The sequence below is a fragment of the Oryza brachyantha genome, chromosome 7 (genome assembly GCF_000231095.2).
Source record: "Oryza brachyantha chromosome 7, ObraRS2, whole genome shotgun sequence".
NCBI classification, from domain to species: domain Eukaryota; kingdom Viridiplantae; phylum Streptophyta; class Magnoliopsida; order Poales; family Poaceae; genus Oryza; species Oryza brachyantha.
The window spans coordinates 36025-57260 of NC_023169.2; the positions used below are offsets into that span (position 1 = coordinate 36025).

Sequence of the window (21236 nt, forward strand, 5' to 3'; positions counted from 1 at the left end):
TGGATATAATTAACGACTTAACTAACATATATTCAAACGTGCTTTGCACATGCATGAGTACTAGTTATCTAAAATAGGGGGAAATTTGTATGCGTCCCTAATTCCCTATGGAATAGACAGAACTCATGGAATATAAAATCTCTAAGCCCCGTGGGATCGTTGCGATCTCGGAGCGTCCACATCATCGAGTTTTGCAGAAAAGCCCTACGCTTTTTGTTAATTACGTATTGATCCCCACTAGCCTCCATCGTTCGATTCCACGTTAGGGGCGTTCTAGCCATCCACGTGTCCCAGCGTGGTGCCCCTTCCACACCCCTGGAATCGTCAGATAGGGAATGAATGGCGCAGATTTCATGACCCCACGTCAAACCCTAGCCTCATGCGAGCGCAAAAGACCTCACCCCCTCCGCTGACGCCGCCGCGCCTCGCCCTCCTCCTCCCCCATCCAGGCCGGTCACCACCACCGCCCCTCGCCCTTCCTCCGTGCGCGCACCGGCCGGTCACCACGACCCTGTGCTTCACTTTTTATCATCTCTATGCCGTCGTTGCTGCTCTATTGCGGTGAGGTCGTCGCCGCTCTCCTCGAGATCGCCGCATTTGCCAACGAGGAAGCCGGGGTGATTGACGTCAGCCGCCTCCACCTTCTCCCCTTTCATCTCTGTGTCACCACCCTTCCCCTCTCCATCTTCCCCCGTCCATGCGGTGCTAGATCTGGTAGGGGGTGGTCAGATCTGGTGACCTTCGGTCTCCTCGCTGATGGATTTGGTCCATCAGAAGCGATGAGTGCAAGCGCCCACCATTGTCCTCTTCCATTCCTCTTCTCACCACTGCCTTCTCTATCCTCTTGCTCTCCCTCTCCTCCCTGCTTGGTGCCAGATCTGGGATATAGGAGAGGTAGGGCGGACTGTTGGTTAGGAGGTCAGGGATAGGAAGGGAGGGCGAGTGTGGCAACTCAGTCAGGATAGCGACAATGACGAACACGCCTCGGTGACAACGATGGCAAGCCACAACGACAAGGATGGAGCGTCTCAATGATGACTGCAACAGAAGCTCGGTCGATCGTTATCTCCTTTTTCCTGATATTTTTGTCTTATTTTTTCTTATGGTGAGGCAATCCACCAACGATTACATTTCTATATTGCTTGCTTAATAGGAGAACTTGCATGGATCATTATGAACTAACTAATGCTTTTTCCATCTTTATGAATCCTTCAGGAACGATGACTGGTTATTTTCTGGATTGTTCATGATTCTTAACAATATGAAGAGATGAGTGTCAGTTTTGACTTTAGATGTATGCAACTCATTAATTGCTCATGATCCCTCTACATGTTTGACTAAGCTTCTACACTGCATTGCAGAATATAACAAACCCATTCACAATTTTCATATGCTAAAACATGCAGCGGTCCACGTATATGATAGGCCTCTTCATATTATGTTAGTGATTGAATTTTGTTTAATGCCAATTATTCCAATTATTTTTGGCTTTCATCTTGCAGCTTGAAGTTTGTTATTCATTTTCTTTTTCTTTCATTTACTACCCTGATTATGGAATGATCAAGCTTGCTTTTCCATGTGGCCTTAGAAATAATCAAATCCTCACCGAATGTCAACAAGAAGGTATAGTTGTACTCATCCATCTTACCTCTTCTCTAATTACATCTAATTACAGTGTCAGTTTGTTCTAAAATTTTTCAACGCTTATGAAATTTCTATGTACGAAGGCTTCTTTTTGGTTCTACGAACCATTCATCAGGACCATGCATATCTTAGTAGTTTTATTCAGTCTAGACTGATATGAATCAATTTCTTTTATAATTGACAAATACTGCAACCGTTCAACCAACCCAACATACACTAGCTTTGTAAATGGCTTTGTTATGTGATTTGGTTTTCCATTATTAACTCTTATATTTACTAAGAAATACCCAGTTATATGTTTAAGGACAGTAACATTTCTAGGATCACTACAAATTGATATATTATCTTCTTTTACGGTACTTAACTATACAATTATCTTATATGTTTCAGGGAATAAAATCTTTTTATGGCACAACCATGTTATGCTTTTCATTTCCAGCAGCTAAATAAAAATGCATCTGTAATATTTTTATGGAGATGATAAAATACGTTTGATAGCAAAAATATGCTTTACAGTCCTCCATTACCCATATGCCACTGGGTAATGCCATACGATGTGTTCTTCGTGCTTGCATTCTGTTGCATCTGCCACTGGGCCAAGCCGACCATTTAGCTCTATTGAAATATTCACTCAACATTCTCTTTCCTAAATTTACCATCAATGATGAGATGAACTTTTGCTCCATTCATTTCTTTTATATATTAACTTCTTCTCCATTGATGCAGCACACGAATGAGGTTACGTGTAGTATAGCATGGAAGCATGCTCCTTGCTCTGCTATGATCAAGTTTGTACATTTTGCTTTGTTATTGTTAGGTTAGTACATTTCGGTTATTCTTGATGTTTCTGTAATATATAATAAGCACGAGGTTAGTTTTTTTTTCTTCTCTGGATGTCTTACCTCCATGATTAACAACCACACCATATTCCTGCATACATTTGATCAAGCTTCCTTTTGTTCCATCCTTCAACTGTATAAATTGAACTTACATATTCGTGCACAGTTTTGTTAATTCAGATTTTAGAATGCACAAACAAACTTTTATTTATTTTCCTATTCTGTGTGTACCATTTAGCAAGAACTAATTGATGTTCTTCTTCTCACAGCTAACTCATTTGTTTGGGATGTTGTTTAGGGAAATGTTATAGGCTGAAAGATAAATCTTATACAAAACTGTATTGGAGTTGTGTTGTGTGCTAATTACTGAATGAATTTATCATCTTGGTTTTCAGAAAGAGGTACATAATACCTGCATCAGGAGCAGGATTTCTCTTGAATGAAACCTGTTATTTTCTTTGCAAAGGTACTGTTGCCAAAAATTCAGAAGCACAATTACATTCTAATGATCTTATACAATTATGCTTTAATTTTACTATAGCAATATGAATGCACAACACAATTAATTGTATACATTTTTCTTTGGACAAGGACTCTCATTTTAATGTAGTTGGCTTCGTAAACATGTATTCACAATTAGGGTCTTAACATCAAATCTTTTGTGCATCCCTGCATCCTACTAACACCTAAGGTCATCAATGCTGTAATTTTTTAAGTTTCTATCTTTTTCTGCCAATACTGTTAAAAGCTGAAAATGTTTGTGTGTGATAGAGTTGATAAAAAGTAGGTCCTGCAAACAATACAGAAAAAATACATATGCTATAAATTAATTGATATTTTGTTTTTACAGATCCATCAAAAAGACAATAAAGGCTAACTCATATTACTTCTTTTGGAAAAAGAATGTATTTGATTTGTCTACATTTATACGAGAGAGTTCAACTATATTTTCTCCTCTACGCTAACTGTATCATCTGGTGTCCTAAGTATCAAATGTCTTAGGTGTTAGTACTACATGTTGGTAACCGAGAATTATCTAAACCTTATTCTGTTCGCCTATGAATTTATATGGCGCTGTTGAGCATGTAATTTTGCTTGGAGTTCTTTTGGGTTTCAAGTTAGTCCTATGAAACAAAGTTTTGCCATCATGTACAAAATTTCTTGATATATTCTTACAAGTCGTTGTTTGTGTTGTGGAGCCATTTCTGTGGTTGTCATATGCTGCCGCAAAATTGGAAGCACTTCTATGGAAATGACTGAAACAATTCTGTTTTCATTTATATTTACTTGATTTGCCTTCAGGTTATATCACTATTTCAGAATACGTACAATTTCTCAAGCATATATGAAGTTTATCTACAAGTTAATTGCTTTAGTATCGGTTTTAGTTTTCTTTTGGTGTCTTTTCTTAACACTAGAGAATATACATTTGTGTATTTGCCAAAAATCTGGATTGTTTGATCCATCACGATCCAATTCTCTTTTCAAGTTATCATTATGTCAGTACACAAAAATAATCAGGTTATGATTTAAAATTTTCAATCATATTGTATCGAACTGGTCTTTTTTTTCATCAACTGTTATAATTTTACACTTCAAATTGTTACTTAGAAAATGATGTTAGCCTCAATAAAATCTTCATATATGTTAGTTCATTTAAATCCTTCGGATCTATTTTGGATCCATCATTTCTTTGTTCACACGCAGCTTAGTGCGTGGCTATTGCTAGTTCTATTGAATTCTTCTATTTATTGTCATAACCTTTGCGTCCACTCTCTGAACATTGGATTCTCTATATGTGAATATTAGTTTCATATTCCTTCTTACCATTTGTTTATGTAAAAAAAACAAAGATGAATGGTCTAATGTCAGTGTATGATTGCCAGTAGTTAAGGGCGCGTGCGCAACATGACGTAGGAGTTACTAAACGAGTAATATCATTAGAGCATCTTCAACAACACTCTAATATGAACCCAAAAATCTAATATGGTATTAAAAGCTAAAAACATATCCAACAGTTATCCAAAAAAACTTCCAATTTTAGCATCCCCAAACACCCGTATTCTTTGAGCCAAATTTAGGTGGTCTCTCAATCTCATGATTCATGCTAATTCCTTTCACCTGGCGTCATTTTTCTGTCCACCTCGGCACCACCTCGGCACCACCAGCGTCACTTTTTATATGCTCATGTCCTATCTATGATTATTTATCTATCACAAGTTATAAAAAAAAGATATAGTTTCTCTGTTACGGGAGAATGACATATGATCAGCAAATCTAAATAATTATTAGTTTTTATCTTGTAAATATATAGAAATCCATGATATTTATTGTTGGACACTGAACTAAAATTAGATCGTATTTCTGACATTTTAAACTTATCTGAAGATACATATGCATTGATATCACCTTCTGATCATTCTAGTGGATCATGAACTTAACTTATTTGATTCAGTTGCCCATATATCCTACTTTGTATATATGTGTTAATCCGATTTTCACAGATGCAACACTTTGGCCTATATAACAGTAATTTCCTACGTGGCCGCTAACAAATTTTAGGAACCAATTATAGAGGCAATCGTTGGAGTTGGGACATGTTTTGGGGGCTAAAATCTTTTGGGATGACCCCAATCTAGGATTATTGGGGACTAATTTTTAGGCATTTGTTGGAGATGCTCTTAGCATATGATTAATTAAGTTTTAACTATTACAAATTTGAAAAATAAATTAATGTGATTTTTAAGCAACTCCAATGTAAACTTTTTTTAGCAAAAATATGTATCATTTAGCGGTTTGGAAATGCACGTGAAAAAAGCTAAAAATTAGCCCCTGTAGGGCCTTGTGAACACGCCTGACATGGTCGTCAGAACAGCTTACTTAGGATAATTATTTAGATGGTTTGATTAAAATCTAAATTTTGGTTTGAATTTTATATTTTTTTATGCTAGAATTAATTCTAAGGGTCCTTTTATCACCTTTTGTGCCCCAGTTCTCTTTTCATGGTTGCTAACTCGACAAAAAAATAAATCTTAAAAAATGAAACTTTAAAGTCAAATCACTTAGGGCGAGTTCGGCTAGCTCGGCTAGCATGGTAAGTTACTTAGCTCTCTCATTTTCCGTGTGCACGCTTTTCAAAATTTTTATAAAATTTTCTATAGAAAAGTTGTTTTTTAAAAAATCATATTAATCTATTTTATATTTTTAAATAATTAATTAATAGATTTCGCGCCGGGTATTACCAGCCTTGAGACGAACGCGGCCAACAAGCAAGTCTGAAGTATGACGCATTGAATTTTCGTAGGCTGCAATCAAACAGAACTAAATATATCTTAGTCCCCGCAGTTCAAAATTGAAATTTCAAAATAATCGCATCACAGGAAATATTAAAGTCAGCATTTTTTTAACGGGGCAGAAATCATATGATCCAAGTTGCAGGGAAATGAAATAGAACGAGGGAAAGCACGTTGACTCGTCAGGTTTAAATCATGATAATCACAGATGCTACTGCATAGACACGTGCAATTCTAATATTACGGCGAAATCAGAAATTTACACTTTACCTCCGTCAGTTTTTTTCCTTTGCGACATTGCAAAAATCCCCAAAACGTCCTAAATTTGAGACCACCCCGTATAACGCAATTTGTAACAAATACCTCACCTTGGTTTGAGATTCGCTCAATTGCTGCTAGTCGTATATTTCTAGTGTGCGTTTCATGACCTTGCGCATATCTTAGATGACATGGTCCCAAACCATATCTTACTTTTCAGCGACATAATTTCCCACTGAGTTCATGTTTCACATCTTAGAATCAATCAAAGAAAAAGAGTTGTTGCACACTAAACCTCATGAGATAAGCACACATACATATCTGAGTCTGATGTCCAATAATAGATACTTGTAACACGATTACCCATAATACGCTAGTTCTCTTCCAGCTATTTTTTACATTCTAGTCTTTTTAGAAAAAATATTTTATAAGTAGAGTTCTAAAAACACTTTAAATCAAAAATGGACCTTTTCTCGGCGCCAATGACTTTGCTTCCGACGTTTTGGCACCACAGCCATTGGCGTTGAGACTCTTCCCCTAGTAGCCAGTAGATAGAGGATGAGGTCAATGACATTGGTGCCGATGACTTGTTTGCCAAAAAGAAAAAATCTAAAAAAAGACCTATTTTTTGTTATGTATAAATCGTTTTCTAGATTTTTTTATAAATAGGTTTACTTCTTCATATCAATGACTTAGCCATCCCCGGGCCCAAGGTTGTTAGCGCCATCATCTTTGGCACCGAGACATTTGACTTCGACGCCAATAACGATGGCGCCGAGCAAAAATGTCCATTTTTGATTGAAGCTTTTTAAAGTTATATTTATGATTAAAGTTTTTTAAAAAGCTACAAGTTAAACATTGTTGAGTTGTCTTCGGTGGTGGTGCTACGTTGAGCTGTTGGAACACTTGATCGGCACAAGTGACAACCATGGCTTATCTCCGTCTATTAGTATTCACCATCAGTATAATTGTCCAATGCTATAACTTAATTTAATATAAATAAAATATCATAAACTCTTTCAAATGCAATTATATAAACCAAACTGTCAAAACTGTTTCTCTTTCAAATATTTTATTGATATTATTATTATTATTTAAATAAACTCTAACAAAATAACAACTAACTACTAGCTTTGCATAACTAATATAGTTGGCATGTGTTGTAATTATAAGTTTTCAAATTTGGATGGTAACTCATGAACTTGCAAAGTCAAGTTTATAGACTAATTTAAGAAATATTATAATAATATACTGATACACTAATGTCAAAATCACTGCAAGATAAAGTTCACACACTGCAAGGATAATTTTAATTAAGTAACCATATAAAGCTAAAATTAATGAAAGGTAATTCATGCGAATATATGTTGCATCCAATACAACTATCCATCTTCTTACAGTAAATGAAAATTCGTTCATGTTTGCATATATCAAGTGAACAAAATAACTATGCAACTCTTCTCATGTAAGACGTAATTCAAAATCTAATTTTTTATGAGTTCAAAAATAAATAGTTTTGTCTTCTTATATTACATAAAATGTTATTTAAATCAAGTATTAAGTGATCATATAATACCTACCAAATATTTATTGTATGAGTTCTTTATAGTTTTAAAAAATACATGACAACTTTTAACAGAGTGAAATTACTGGTGATATTTTCATTGGCTGTGTTTCATGTTCGTTACTATTAGGAGGTGAACATATCTTTCAATGATTAAACAAATATTATGCGCTAATGCATCACTTGATATATCCAGAAATTTACTTATTTTACATAAAAAATGGTCCCAACAAAATATTTTTAGAACCCCAAATTCAATCCTATTTATCTGAGCTTTATCTCTAATGCTATTATTAGTGATTTGGCTATTTCGATGTCCAACAATAATAGTTTAGAGCCTTGATCGAGCGTGCTGAACACACACTTTAGTGTCTTCATGGTCAGTGCTCTAGCGACATATCTGCCAGCCTGTGCTATTGCGCATATCGTGCTGATGTGGGTAATATAATTTTTAATTTAGGAAGTCTCAGATATATAAAAGTCTACATAAGGAAGACGAGATTCGTCTTGATGGTCTAATTTTGCAAAGATAATTTTAGCCGTTGAATTTGTATAATAGTGTATAAAGTATAAAGAATGAGTAAAAATAGCTGTGAGAAAGGGCGAGCAATAGTTGAGAGGAATTTAAAATAACAGTACTGCATACAGTGTGATAGAGAAAGGATATGAAAAAAAAAACGTGGTGGAGAAATAACAGTAAAGTCCGTCCACCCTAGAGAAACGAAAGGGTGATGGTTCACGTGAGCCGGGAGTGAAAAAGGAAGGGAGGAAGGAAAAATATCTGGTCGGAGTCGATTGGGGCGGGGGTGGCTTCCCTTCCTCTTTGTCTAATCCAAAGCAAAGTCTTCTCCTCCTCCGCCGGCCAAAATCCTCCTCCTCCGCCGGCCAAAATCCTTCTCCAATCCAACCCATAGCCGACGATGGGCTCGCCCCCGACCCCAGAACGCCCCGAAGCCAGCAGCGGTGACGATTCCCGATCGGGGGAACAGGGGGACGCTGAGGCCTCTACGGCGCAGGACGCTCCTCACCGCCCGGGCCCGGGGCCTCTGCGCCAGCAGCTTCTCGGCGCCTGCCGCGCCGACGAACGCCTCAGACCCCTCCTCACCCTCAACCTCTCATGCGGCGCCGCCGAGGACCGCTTCATCTCCCACCTCTCGCAGGTACCCTTCCCTTTTCCTCTTTCACCCCAGCGAGCCGATCTATTTTCCTTTATTTTACCCTCCTCTCCCCTCCCCTCCCCTCCCCTCCCTGCAGCACTTCGAGGCGTCGGAGGTCGGCCTGCTCGCCAGGTGCCTCTGCGTTCCCCTCGTCGCTCTGCGCGTCGGCAAGGTCGACCGCCATGGTCCACTCCTCTGCCCAACTGCCATCAGGTAGTCACCGCGCTCTCTTACCTTTCTCCCTCAACTTATGGATGGATTAGGATTACGTGCTCCTGGACCTAGATCTCTATTCGTATATCTATACATATATATCCGAGTATCCAACAATTGATCGGAAAACTTCACCTTCTTCTTCTTTTACGCCGTCACCTTTACCTATGTAATACACAAGGGCATGAAATGGTTGAAATACAAAGGGTATCGCTAGTTTGCATTTTGCTTCATCTTGTTTACATGATGCCTGACTTCCTTCCCCATGTGATAGTTTACCATCCCTCATAACTCATACTGCATAACTCTTAGCTTCTTTGCTCTTGTCAACTGCTATTAGCCTTTACAGTATCTGAGGTTCCTGACCCCCTTCACATTATGCAATTACAACCTCCTTTCAACCTCACTGCTAGTGGGCAGCCTTCTGCATTCCATGTACGTCTTTTTTCTTCACAAAAAGAGGTCAATTGGTTGGCTTGATCATGTTCCTAATTTCTTATCCAAGTGTGTGCGGATCACTTGCTTATCAGCTATTAATTCTTGCATGTTTACCCTACTACTTCTTAAGTTGGCTCGACAGACTCTCATACTGAGGGATTATAGCCTGTTTGGCGCCTATTAAGCATGTATATGATAACATCCTTCTTGTGTGTGGAATTATGTGCTCTATTGATTTTCTCCACCGGGCCACTAAACTTTTGTTATGTTTTTGCTGCATTGCTAACTTGTGTTTTCTAAACTTGCATGGGGATCACTTAATATTGTCACCAAAATTTTGGTATCTTCAATCCTATTTATAAATGTTTTATGTAGCTAGCGGAGGGAAATGAAAAAAAAAATGTATAGTTGCACAGTTGTTTATATCCATCTGATTTGGTAGAAGTGATTATTTTATTCTGGTGATGTGCTTGTGGTGACCATTCTATCCTGGTGGAATTTTCTTTTGTTAGGAATATGTTAGTGTGAGTTACTTCATCATACTTCCAATTCCATGCTACATTCCTCCAGTCAGAGGATGAGTTTAGTAACAGTGATGAAGTATTGTCCATTGTTTGCATGGGAATGCGTAAGTTCTGCTTGTGCTTCAATAGATTTTTTCAATTTTTCCACATACATTATTTAACATTCTTGAAATTCTTGTACTTCGCTGGTCAGCATAATTCCTTCTGGGCCTCCTATTTTTTTCCTTTGCATGTTTCATATCAGTACCCTAATCAAGGTAGATGTGGCTCATGGAGTCACTATCCTGTGTCACTGTGACATGAATTATACTAAAACTTTATTGTTCTTCAGATTCTCTACTACTATTTTAAGTGTTTCGTCTGATACTCTGATTCTGACACGATCATGTATTCATGTTGATTTTTGTGTTAACTTTGTATCATATATTAATTTCTCATGAGCATATTGTTTCAGCAATTCTCACCTAATAAAGAGTATGGTGCTAGAGATTGTTGATTGCAGGATTACATGCTTTCATCTTATTAGTGATGGCACTGTTCATCCTACCAAATAAATATGTCTTTTCATTTGTAGGTAATTTGGGCGTGTGTCATAATCTCTGATATATGAGGAAAGAGAAGGTAGTTTCTTTCATGGCTTTATGATATTATGTTGCTTGCATATCAAATGGCTAATACGTACAATTGCATTCTTAGATGAGATTTGATCAATAGGTTCCTTATTATTTGATGCTTTTAGATGGTATGCTTTAACTGCGAAGAGTGTGCTCTCCTTTTTGTTAGTCTTTGGTTTAACTTTCTGCTATTACTTCGAAAAAAAAATACTTTACTCGCTAAACTATTTCAGTGTATTTTGCACTGAAACTCTGCCTTTTTTTGCTCTGTTTATCCCCTGAAATTACTTAATCAGGCTAACCTGTGCAAATTCTGTTATAGTTTAATTTTTTTTAAGATGATAGGCACAATATTTGTTACAAATTTGCACCCAACTTGTTGATTGAAAGTTCCAAAAAAGATCCATAACATTAGCTATATTATGCTATTTATGAGCAAAACAATTTCAATTTAAAACATGACATGCACAAAGAGAAACAAAAAGAGATTTCATTACGAGGTGAAGTGAGCCTGTTTAGTAGTTCAGGGGGCTTAGTGCTCCAGCAAAATAATTTAGGGGGTTAAAGTGGACTTTTTCCTTGATTTCTCTGTTCTGCAGTTATAATTTTATAAAGGGACTTTTCCCTTAATTTCTCTGTTCTGTAGCTATAACTTTATAAAGTATGCTTGTGGGTGCAGCTAATTACCACAGGCATATCTGGTGTTCCTACATTATTTGGTTCACTCTGGACAAGCTGTAATATGCAAATATTTGGTTCATTAGTTCACACAGTCACAATGCCTGACAAGTTGCACCGTCTATGACTTTTTGTATTTGCCAGCTGTGTTTTTGGTTTCCCCTCTTAACTTGACAAGTTATCCATGAAGCACTCTGTGCAACATTGTCTTCCACTTAAAATGGATGTTACCTATCAACATTTCTACTATTTTCCATGGAAAATATTTCTGCTATCAATGTCATTGCTATAGAAGGTTTTACCTGCGAGGTAATTATTTTTAGTTGATATGTGCTGTGGTTCTTATATGCTTATGTTGAACAAGGGAAGAAACAAGTCAAAGAATTGGCCCTGTACTTTCTCTATTTCCTCCTATGTCTTCTTTCTAAGAAAAGCAGAGTTGTTGCTATTCTCTCTTTGGAAAAAGGAAAACATCAAATACTGTATTTTCTTAGTTAATGTATGAATTTCTTTACTCATTATTTAGTCGTACAGGCATCTTGAAATGTGTGTTCTGCCGAATAGTGCTATGTGCCATGTTAGGTAGGTTTTATGCTATAGTCTATGGTGAATCTTCCATCATATTTCTTCTGAAATTTCTCTTCTGATCTTTTTCCAATTGGTTTCATTTTTTTCCATTTCTTATTGATAGTGCAAAAAAGGGGTTCATGTTTATCCACTCAAGTGTATCACCACTGACCCACTCAATCCAACTAATAGTGCACTTTTATCTTATTTTCTACTTTATATTGTGTATAAAGTTATAGACCAAATGAACTAAAGTGGCCCAATGGGTACCCATGGGCTGATCCTTTTGCCTCTGAGTGCAAACAATGATGCCACCGCAATACTTTCAATAGATATAGTTATTTATCAGGTATCTTATTTCGTTAACAATAGGAATTCAAGGGTCTCATGTGCACTCAATTCCTGTGTGCAGAGGAAAGCTGAGCCTTGGTCTTCTGCCTTCATCGAGCATGCGCATTATCTTCGCTGGTGATGATGGTCACTCAGAGCAGCTAGCTCTCCTGAACAATGATCATGAAGTTTCCGAAGTTTGCATAGAAGAAATTTCAGCTGATAATACAGGACGTTCTTTCCTCATCAGGATTTCAGAATCTAAAGTTCTTTACTATTGGTGTGCTGAGAAGTCAAAGAAAAGTGGGATGCACCTTCTTGCGAAGGTTTGTATTTTGTATTATACCATCTACCAACTTTTTACATAGATGTGTAACTACAAAAGCTTGAGATATTCATGTTAACTAAGAATTGATATCAATTGAAGTTTTCTATGAAAATGTGCCAATGATACCGAGAATACTGAAAATTGATATCATGTTAACTAGAAATTGATATCAATTGAAGTTATCTACATTGTTCTTTGTGCAGATGAAAAATCTACTGCAGGGGAGGCCAACACTCTCTGATCTCACAGGCATCTCAAATTCGCGACTTGATGGTTTTGCTACTCATCTACACGCTTATCTTCTTGCATCAAGTATTGGAGATGTTAAGTCGCCGGGGTCGCTCAATGATTGCCTGAGTGCTTCAAGCCCACATGATCACTATTTGCAGCCCTCATCAGTTGTTTCCAAGTCTTCACGGTTTCGTACCTCTGCATCTAATGCAGGAAAAGCAAGTTCTGTCTATCAGGCTAGTCTGAGTCCCAGATCTGGTGCTTTTAAAGATGGGGTGCCAAGGATGTCTTGTGCAAAGATTGCTGGAAGAGACAAGCTGAAGCGACGGGGGGACTGGTTGAGCTCAACTGGTCCAGTCGATGCAAATCTTTCGATGCCAAAGATTGACAACTCTGATTCCGTCAGTGAGAAGTGTGATGGGGACTGTTCAGAAAACAGTGCTAGTTCACCTCCTCTAGACTTGCCTCTTTCATTTCCCTTGTTGCCATCTCTGTTTCCTCTTGCAACTCAATATCCATTGCCTATGGTTTCCTCAGAGCAACCATTTAAGCCTTACTATTGCTGGTGCCCTCCATGCCCACCTTCACTGCAGTACAGTGTAACCCCTCTGCATATACCAGTTACATCTGTAGAACCACTACCCCTACCGCCTTTGAGTTCTCTGCTATCAAATGATCAGCCACCCAGTTCAACAGTTTCTGCCAAGATGGATACAACTGATCTGCCGTCACTTAATCTTCCATCAATACTGCATGATCCTTTGCTTCACCTGCCGCTTCCTACTTCACCACTTGTTTCCCTGCATGGTTCGCAAGTTCCAACATTCACACCATTGATGTCTGACCCCATTGTGCATGTCCCAGTTATTGATGTGTGCTCCTCTGGTCAGGCTTACCTGGTGAGTTGCGGGGCTTCTATGTCTTCAACTGTTCCCCTGCTCCCTAGCCTGAAGCCCCTGATACCAGAAACAGAATCTTTAGTTGAGAGAAGCGCCAGGGAAACACTAATGAGGCTTATGGCTTCAACACCATCTGCAAGTAATTCCCAGCTGGTGAACATTCTCCCTGCAGTCCTTACTGATGTGTCCAAAAAGAATGTAAGCAGTCAAACACCATAGTTCACCTTAATTTAACTTTTCATTTAGCTTACCCGCACTTGATCTTTTTGTAGGTGAAGAAGCATGTTGGCGTCCATCCAGGCGACAGACTCTTGAGTTCATCTTGTAGTATCAATGGGCTTGCTGTCACGGAGGACGAGACATCTGTTGGAGATGGCGCTCATGCAACTCTTGCCGAATATGATGATATCGGAGATCCGCAGCACTTTCAGAGCATTTAAGCAGCACTTTCAGAGCATGTAATTGCAAGTTGTCAACAGGATAACTTGTTGATATGGTTATGTCCAGTCCAGAGTACATTTTGAAAGGCAGCTGTATCTATATGCTGTGGGTTTACTTTTTGGGACGCTGTGCGTATTTGCTGTGATTATCTATCTGCCCAGCCGAAAACCACCTCATTTGGCTGGCCAATGTAATTAGCTGTCTGTAGTGTATTCATGAAACTAGCAGCGTACTATCTATTGATTTTGGTTGGTTACTCACGCGTCTTAAAAGACTGACTATGGTCATGCATGTGCGTAACTCAGCATTTTTGCTTCAAGCGTTATCATCCAAATATGTTTTCTCTGCTTGGTTTGGTGAATTTGCAGGACGTTCTAGCACCGTTCTGTGGTAGGATCAAGAATTTGGCCGGCGGCGGCGGTGAGGGGGGTGGTCGGAGCTGCGGCGCCTTCGAGGGGAGTAGGAGGGTGGTGCTGCGTGGGTTCCCAGGCGACGCCGAGGCATTCGAGCTCGTCGCGAGGTTCTGTTACACCGGCGGCGGCGGCAGCGGCAGCGTTGCGGTGACCTCGTCCAACGCGTGCGCACTGCGGTGCGCGGCGGAGATCATGGACATGGCTGCGGCGGCGGAGGTGTCCACCCCGCCCTCGTTGTTCTCCGACGAACAGACCGAACGACAGATACGAGGAAACGGTATACGGCGGGAGAAATACGTTGTATTTGGATTAGATTAGCCCATAATGTTATGAGAATTAAGTCTAACGTTTTAAGGGTTATTTTTACGAAGACAACTTTTGGTGTCACTATGAAACGCATCGTTTGATTGTCAAAACTGCAATTTTCTCGTGTGGGTGCTAGCTATTTGACAGCATGTGGTTTACATATATTATTACATTCACAGTGCAATGACTAGAATAATATTCATATAATTAAATGAGTTGTCATATATATATAATAAAAGTTAATGTGACAAATAATTAAATGAAGAAAAAAATAGGAAATTTGGTTTAGATAAAAGGCCAGAAGGCCCTGCTTTTTGAAAGCAATATAAGGAAAAGTAGGCGATCATGTCTCGTATGAGACAATTTCTTCTAATACAGAAATTATAACCAGTGTTTTGCGTTAGAAGAATTACTAATGAATTAGAACTTCTGAAAGACCAGCATCACTCAAGAACGTAGAAAAGCAAGTCCTTTAGGCCTAAAAGAATAAATCTCTGAGGTAAATAAAGATAATTGGATGTGCAAATTTATCTTCATAAATTACTCTTTTTAGGGAGGGAGGGGGTGATTGTTTCATATTTGATAAAACTTTTATATACATATTTTTATCGATCTAAAAACCATAATTGAAAAATAACTTTAATAAAAAAACTCAAAACTCAAAATTTAAGTTTAATAATTTAAATTTTTGGCTTACAAGTATAAGCGACAAGACTGATGGAGTATGAGTAATTAAATACTAGCTATGTACTGTTAAATATAAGAGGTTCTGGTGATTCATGTTCAGAATCCTGGTAGTATGGTACTGGTAGTAACAAACAGAGGAACAATGTAAGCGTCACGACTGTGTAGTGTACTTGGCATGGATTACGGGTGGGTGCGATTCATTGTGAATCGGAATCCATCCCCGGATGTGAATGAATGTGATAGGAATGAGCAGGCTGGGTTGGGCGTTTGCATATTTGATTTGGCTTACTGTAATTTTTTGCATTGATTGGTTTATATGTGCGGCAGATTGCTATATATACACATACATGCATATAGGTATAGTATAGTAGCTGTAGCAGCACAAGATAGATTAGATAGATTAGATTAGAGATAGATAATTAGGGCCGGGGCCTCCGAAGATGCCGGCGACGACGACCGACGGCACGACGGACCACGGCGGCAAACCGGCGGTAAGGAGCAAGACTGGGACGTGGCGGGCGTGCCCGTTCATCCTGGGCAACGAGTGCTGCGAGCGCCTGGCCTACTACGGCATGAGCTCCAACCTCGTCAACTACATGGTCGACCGCCTCCGCCAGGGCAACGCCGCCGCCGCCGCCAGCGTCAACAACTGGTCCGGCACATGCTACGTCATGCCCCTCGTCGGGGCCTTCGTCGCCGACGCCTACCTCGGTCGCTACCGCACCATCGCCGCATTCATGGCGCTCTACATTCTCGGCCTCGCGCTCCTCACCATCACTGCCTCCGTGCCCGGCATCAAGCCGCCCTACTGCGGAGGCGCAGTCGCACCCTCCGCTCCGTGCGGGCCCTCCGGCGCCCAGACCGCCGCCTTCTTCGTCGCGCTTTACCTCATCGCCCTGGGCACCGGCGGGATCAAGCCCTGCGTCTCCTCCTTTGGCGCCGACCAGTTCGACGACGCCGACCCGCGGGAGCACCGGAGCAAGGCCTCCTTTTTCAACTGGTTCTACATGTCCATAAACGCTGGCGCCCTGGTCGCATCATCGATGCTCGTCTGGGTGCAGATGAACATCGGCTGGGGATGGGGCTTCGGCATCCCAGCGATCGCCATGGCAGTCGCCGTCGCCAGCTTCCTCCTGGGAAGCAAGCTCTACAGGCATCAGAAGCCGGGGGGCAGCCCGCTCACCAGGATGCTGCAGGTGGTCGTGGCCGCAGCCAGGAAGTCACGAGTGGTGGCGCTGCCCGCGGACGCCGCCCTCCTCTACGAGGGCGAGGGGGACAACAAGACCTCCTGCAGCGGCCGGAGGCGGGTGGCGCACACGGACCAGTTCAGGTGGCTTGACCGGGCGGCGGTGGTGACGGCCGAGGACGGCGGCGGCCCCTGGCGGCTGTGCCCGGTGACGCAGGTGGAGGAGCTCAAGACGGTGGTGCGGCTGCTGCCGGTGTGGGCGAGCGGCATCGTGATGTCGGCGGTGTACGGGCAGATGAGCACCATGTTCGTGCTGCAGGGCAACACGCTGGACCCTCGCATGGGCGCCTCCTTCAAGATCCCCTCCGCCTCGCTCTCCATCTTCGACACCCTCAGCGTCATCGCCTGGGTCCCCGTCTACGATCGCCTCATCGTCCCCGCCGCCCGCCGCTTCACCGGCCACCCGCGCGGCTTCACTCAGCTCCAGCGCATGGGCATCGGCCTCGTCATCTCCGTCTTCTCCATGGTCGCCGCCGGGGTGCTCGAGGTGGTGCGCCTCCGCGTCGCCGCCGCCCACGGCATGCTCGACTCCACAGACTATCTGCCCATCTCCATCTTCTGGCAGGTGCCGCAGTACTTCATCATCGGCGCCGCTGAGGTGTTCGCCTTCATCGGCCAGATCGACTTCTTCTACGACCAGGCGCCGGACGACATGCGCAGCATGTGCACCGCCCTGTCGCTCACCTCGTCGGCGCTCGGAAACTACCTCAGCACGCTGCTCCTAGTCATCGTCACGGCCGTCTCCACAAGGGGTGGCGGCGTCGGCTGGATCCCCGACAACCTCAACCGCGGCCACCTCGACTACTTCTTCTGGCTGCTCGCCGTGCTCAGTACCGTCAACTTCCTCGTCTACCTATGGATCGCCAAGTGGTACAGGTGCAAGACGGCCGCCACCACCACCGCGGCTAGTGATGAAGCAGACGCCCAAAACGCTTGATGGCCAGATTGTAATTTGATTTGCCAGAACCAGTATTAATATTGTTGTTTGTGTTGTGTGGGCTGTTAAACATCGATCAAATGGCAAATTGACGCTCTGCTAATTTCTTTCATGATATATGTAGTTTACAGGCAGCAATCTGTCAACCTGCACAATTATCACTGCTGACATGTCGCTCGCACAAGTATCACTACTGACAGCATGTAGCATGAATCTACTACTATCTCGCAGTTGAAACAAAAGAAAAATGGGGACATTTTCATCCAAGGTTATATTGCAATGGCCACCGTCCAAACTCCATTTCCCTAAGTAAAGAACAAGAACAGAACAAAAGGCCGTCCAAACTCCATTCCCTAAAGAACAGTAACAAAAGGGTACTAATTTACAGGCGCATGGCTGCACTGAAATTTCGGGCCTCACAAATCAGCAAACAAATGGTAAGTACTGGAATCGACCATGATTAGCCTCAGCGCAGCAACTGCAGCTATGATGGACAACAAGCTGAACACAACAACATTCAGCCAATGCCAGAATTTCTGGAAGGTAGGCAGCTTGTTCCTCTTCACCATCAGGTACATGTGATTTGCAAGAACGAATGTCAGGGGGAAGGTGCTGAGAGCTCCTGTCAAACTCATGAAGTCACCAAGGAATGGGAGCATCGCAGCCACCAAGGTGTTGACAGTCAGGTAGCCTCCTCTGACACCCACTCTGAACATTATGTTGTGGATTGCAAAAGGGCCACCATGTCCGCTGCCGTACCTTGTGTCCAAGAACTCATACATTGGGCTTGCAAATATCTGACATTTATAGAAAAGAAAACACTCTTTAAGGGGCAATTTGATTATACATAAATTCAAAAAAAAAAATCAACCATGAAGTTTATAAAATTTGCACTAGAGATGTACTGAGGTGGACCTACATGTAATGCTATGACGGTCTGAAGAAACGTTGACAAATTTGCCACGGATTTTATCCAAATTGGTCCTTTCACACTATTTAGTAGAAAACTCGATGTTGAGGATCCATAAGCCCAATAGCCCATAAAGGTCACAGCATAAAAAGGTAACGAACCGACAGCGAATTGGAACCATAGAGCCTTCTCCATGTTCTTGATCACAGGAGGCCTTATGGTTGCCTGCAATATATAACACACATAAGGCAATATCATGGCAAATAAACTAGTCACTGGCCATATGTGTAACAGTCTCACTTGGATTTCTGGCAGCATTCCAGTGTTGTACGCAAACACGAGGTTTGCTACAGCACCTATCGTAGTGAAGATTCTAGCTGAATGTGATTGAGGAATAGTATAATCCTTTGCAGGTGTGGTTATCCCTTTGAAAAGAAAAATCAGTAAGGAAATTTTGCAGCAAGTTATGCCAACAAATGGAAATGCATATGAATCATGGGGTAAAGCTGGCAGGACAGATGAACAAAGAACAAGTATAATACCATCTCTAAGTGACAGAACAAATGCCACCGCAATATAGATGAGGCTGAAAAATGTTGAGAATCCCAACCATATCCTGAGAGCAGAGAGATACGGAATTCCAAAGGCAAAAAGAGCACAGACAAACCCGGACAATGCTATACAGTAAGGTAGCTTTAGAACTCCATCATCCCTAAACAATACATATGTTGCCTGCACAGATGAAGTTCACAATGTCAGTCCACAGGAGGGAAAAGGATTTCGTGAAATTATCTTCACCAATGTATGCCATCAACTAATTTGTTCTCCCTGGAAAGAAATTCAACATATGTATTACGGAAAAAATTCTAAACTTAACACTGAAACTGAAAAAAGAAGGGTCAGCTACTGCAGGGAATAAAGATGGAGACAACAGCATGGGATTTTCACCAGATTGGTTTTCGCCAACAACAAGTTGCTGATAATAACCATGTTACTCTGTAGTATGTACCTTCAGGGCTTGACCAGCTAATATTATAAATCCAGTGTTGATCATGAAAAGATTAATATATTGGAGAGCCCATGTAAGCGAATACATTTTTCTACCTGTAATCATCAAAACAAAGGCAATTCAATCACAATGCAAATGGAAATTTTCCTTTTCAGTAATAAATAAAATCAACAGCACGCACATTAGAAACCCAATCCAACTAGTATGAAATTTAAAAATTATGATGCAAAGGGAATAAATTAAGAAAAAAACAATTCATTTGCGAATTCGCCATCACATACAGAAAGACAGACAGAAAGAAAAGAAATGAAACTCTGTCATATAAAATATCAAGTATATATGCAGGAACTGAGCATGTGAATATTTACCGTAAATGTGCCCAGCAAGATCTCTGTATCTGATATGGCGTTTGCTTCCAACTTCATGAAGGCGAGCAAGGAGAGCATTAGCATACATGGATATTGCGGCAGCTAGGATCAAGCCGCATGTCCCACCAATCCAGCCTAACGGGACCATGATTGATGCAGAGTATCCCAGAACATATGCACTATTCACCCCAGTAGTCAGAACGAATCCAACTTGATACCAAGGATCTGAAAGTGGGAAGAAAAGTTTCAGGAGTTAATCAATGATCATACATGATAATTTAAGATTGAAATACACATTAAGCCATGGTGACTGATATGCAGATTGACTTGAAAGATTATGATTGTGAATAATAAGTATAGGCCGTTGTTGTTCTGTATTTCCATTGTTGGTTCAGGCCGAAGTGATAATCCAGAGTCTGCGTCATGTTTCTAATTTCGAGTAAGCAGTAACAAGGATGCATCACTGAAAACGAAATGATTTTTTAAGGAAAAAAAAACTTGGTGTTCCAGCTCAGTGAGGTCTCGCGATTATGAACATGAATGATGTACCAGGGGGATAAGGAAAGAGCTCACGGTCATGATAAGGGCAAGTATTATAAGAAAAGAAAAGAATGAAGCCGTAGAGTTCATGCAACGAAAAGAGTGGATGAAAACCTACCAACGCTAATCTGGTGCGCCGTATCCTCGGAGACCTGGAGCATGTCAGCCTTGTCATCGGAGTCGCCCATGTTGATTGTGATCCTGGCAGCAGCGGCGCCGTCACCCCCTCCTCCCTCCCTCTAGCAATGGCAAGGAGGAGGAGGAGGGCGACTCGGGCTCTCTCGTCTCGTCGTCCTGCTAGCTGGTGCCCGCTGTTTTTCGGGTTCAATTCAGGAGGACCAGGACCAGGAATAGATCAATAAATTAATTCAAGTCCCCAAAAGTAGGCATCAAATCCATTCGTTTACGCTCCACATCGCACATTATTGCGGAAGAAAGACGATGGAATTTCCCTACTTTCTTTCCTCTCCCTTTCATATCCTCCCTGTGTTATTGGCCTGGCCTGGACTGGAGTACACCAAAACAACCAACACTATCTTCGTAATTTAAAAAACACTACCTACGCTACGTAAAAGGGAATTAGATTTCTTTTTTCTTTTTCCTTTTTCGTGTGTATAGAATCCCCATTTCTTGTATTCACATACTGGAGTACAGTACTATTCTAATAACCGTATCATCATATCCCACGGAGATTAAAACACTGGCATATGGCTTCTTGACCATTGATGCTCTTGTAGAGCGTGTGAGAGAGAAGCCGAGAAAGGAATAATATCACTACTAGTAGAGGAAAAGAAAGAGAGGA

The 21236-nt window shown here is 41.2% G+C and overlaps 3 protein-coding genes and 1 long non-coding RNA gene across 5 annotated transcripts; 3 read left to right on the top strand and 1 right to left on the bottom strand.

The window, feature by feature from the left end:
- Positions 1–471: 471 nt before the first annotated feature.
- Positions 472–3704, top strand: LOC121054963. 2 transcript variants are annotated; one of them, XR_005812239.1, is made up of 6 exons: positions 472–1105; positions 1216–1440; positions 1566–1623; positions 2371–2461; positions 2879–2949; positions 3334–3704. It is a non-coding gene; the product is annotated as an uncharacterized LOC121054963 (long non-coding RNA). The 2 variants fall into 2 exon arrangements; XR_005812238.1 differs by having other exon boundaries at positions 475–1105; positions 1216–1294; positions 1503–1623.
- A 4638-nt stretch (positions 3705–8342) lies between these two features.
- On the top strand, positions 8343–14274 carry LOC102716375. Its single transcript, XM_040525745.1, has 5 exons — positions 8343–8758; positions 8853–8968; positions 12202–12445; positions 12651–13775; positions 13850–14274. The coding sequence occupies exons 1-5, from the start codon at positions 8519–8521 to the stop codon at positions 14015–14017; spliced, it is 1893 nt and encodes a 630-aa protein (XP_040381679.1). The 5' UTR covers positions 8343–8518; the 3' UTR covers positions 14018–14274.
- A 1544-nt stretch (positions 14275–15818) lies between these two features.
- On the top strand, positions 15819–17709 carry LOC102704718 (protein NRT1/ PTR FAMILY 8.2-like). The gene has a single exon (XM_006658121.3). It carries the CDS (start codon positions 15865–15867, stop codon positions 17605–17607), a length of 1743 nt encoding a protein of 580 aa, XP_006658184.2. The 5' UTR covers positions 15819–15864; the 3' UTR covers positions 17608–17709.
- Positions 17710–17769: 60 nt separating this feature from the next.
- Positions 17770–21055, bottom strand: LOC102704992 (probable proline transporter 2). Its single transcript, XM_015839735.2, has 7 exons — positions 20553–21055; positions 19895–20119; positions 19527–19621; positions 19060–19249; positions 18818–18942; positions 18527–18742; positions 17770–18404 (listed from the first exon to the last, which is right to left on the bottom strand). The coding sequence occupies exons 1-7, from the start codon at positions 20620–20622 to the stop codon at positions 18024–18026; spliced, it is 1302 nt and encodes a 433-aa protein (XP_015695221.2). The 5' UTR covers positions 20623–21055; the 3' UTR covers positions 17770–18023.
- Between the last annotated feature and the right edge of the window lie 181 nt (positions 21056–21236).

Coding starts and splice junctions, on each gene's coding strand:
- LOC102716375 (XM_040525745.1), top strand. CDS start 8,519: ATGGGCTCGCCCCCGACCCCAGAACGCCCCGAAGCCAGCAGCGGTGAC. Junction 12,446..12,650: donor GGATGCACCTTCTTGCGAAG/GTTTGTATTTTG, acceptor TTCTTTGTGCAG/ATGAAAAATCTACTGCAGGG. Junction 13,776..13,849: donor CTGATGTGTCCAAAAAGAAT/GTAAGCAGTCAA, acceptor ATCTTTTTGTAG/GTGAAGAAGCATGTTGGCGT.
- LOC102704718 (XM_006658121.3), top strand. CDS start 15,865: ATGCCGGCGACGACGACCGACGGCACGACGGACCACGGCGGCAAACCG.
- LOC102704992 (XM_015839735.2), bottom strand. CDS start 20,622: ATGGGCGACTCCGATGACAAGGCTGACATGCTCCAGGTCTCCGAGGAT. Junction 20,120..20,552: donor GGCGCACCAGATTAGCGTTG/GTAGGTTTTCAT, acceptor TCCCACTTTCAG/ATCCTTGGTATCAAGTTGGA. Junction 19,622..19,894: donor TCTTGCTGGGCACATTTACG/GTAAATATTCAC, acceptor TGATGATTACAG/GTAGAAAAATGTATTCGCTT.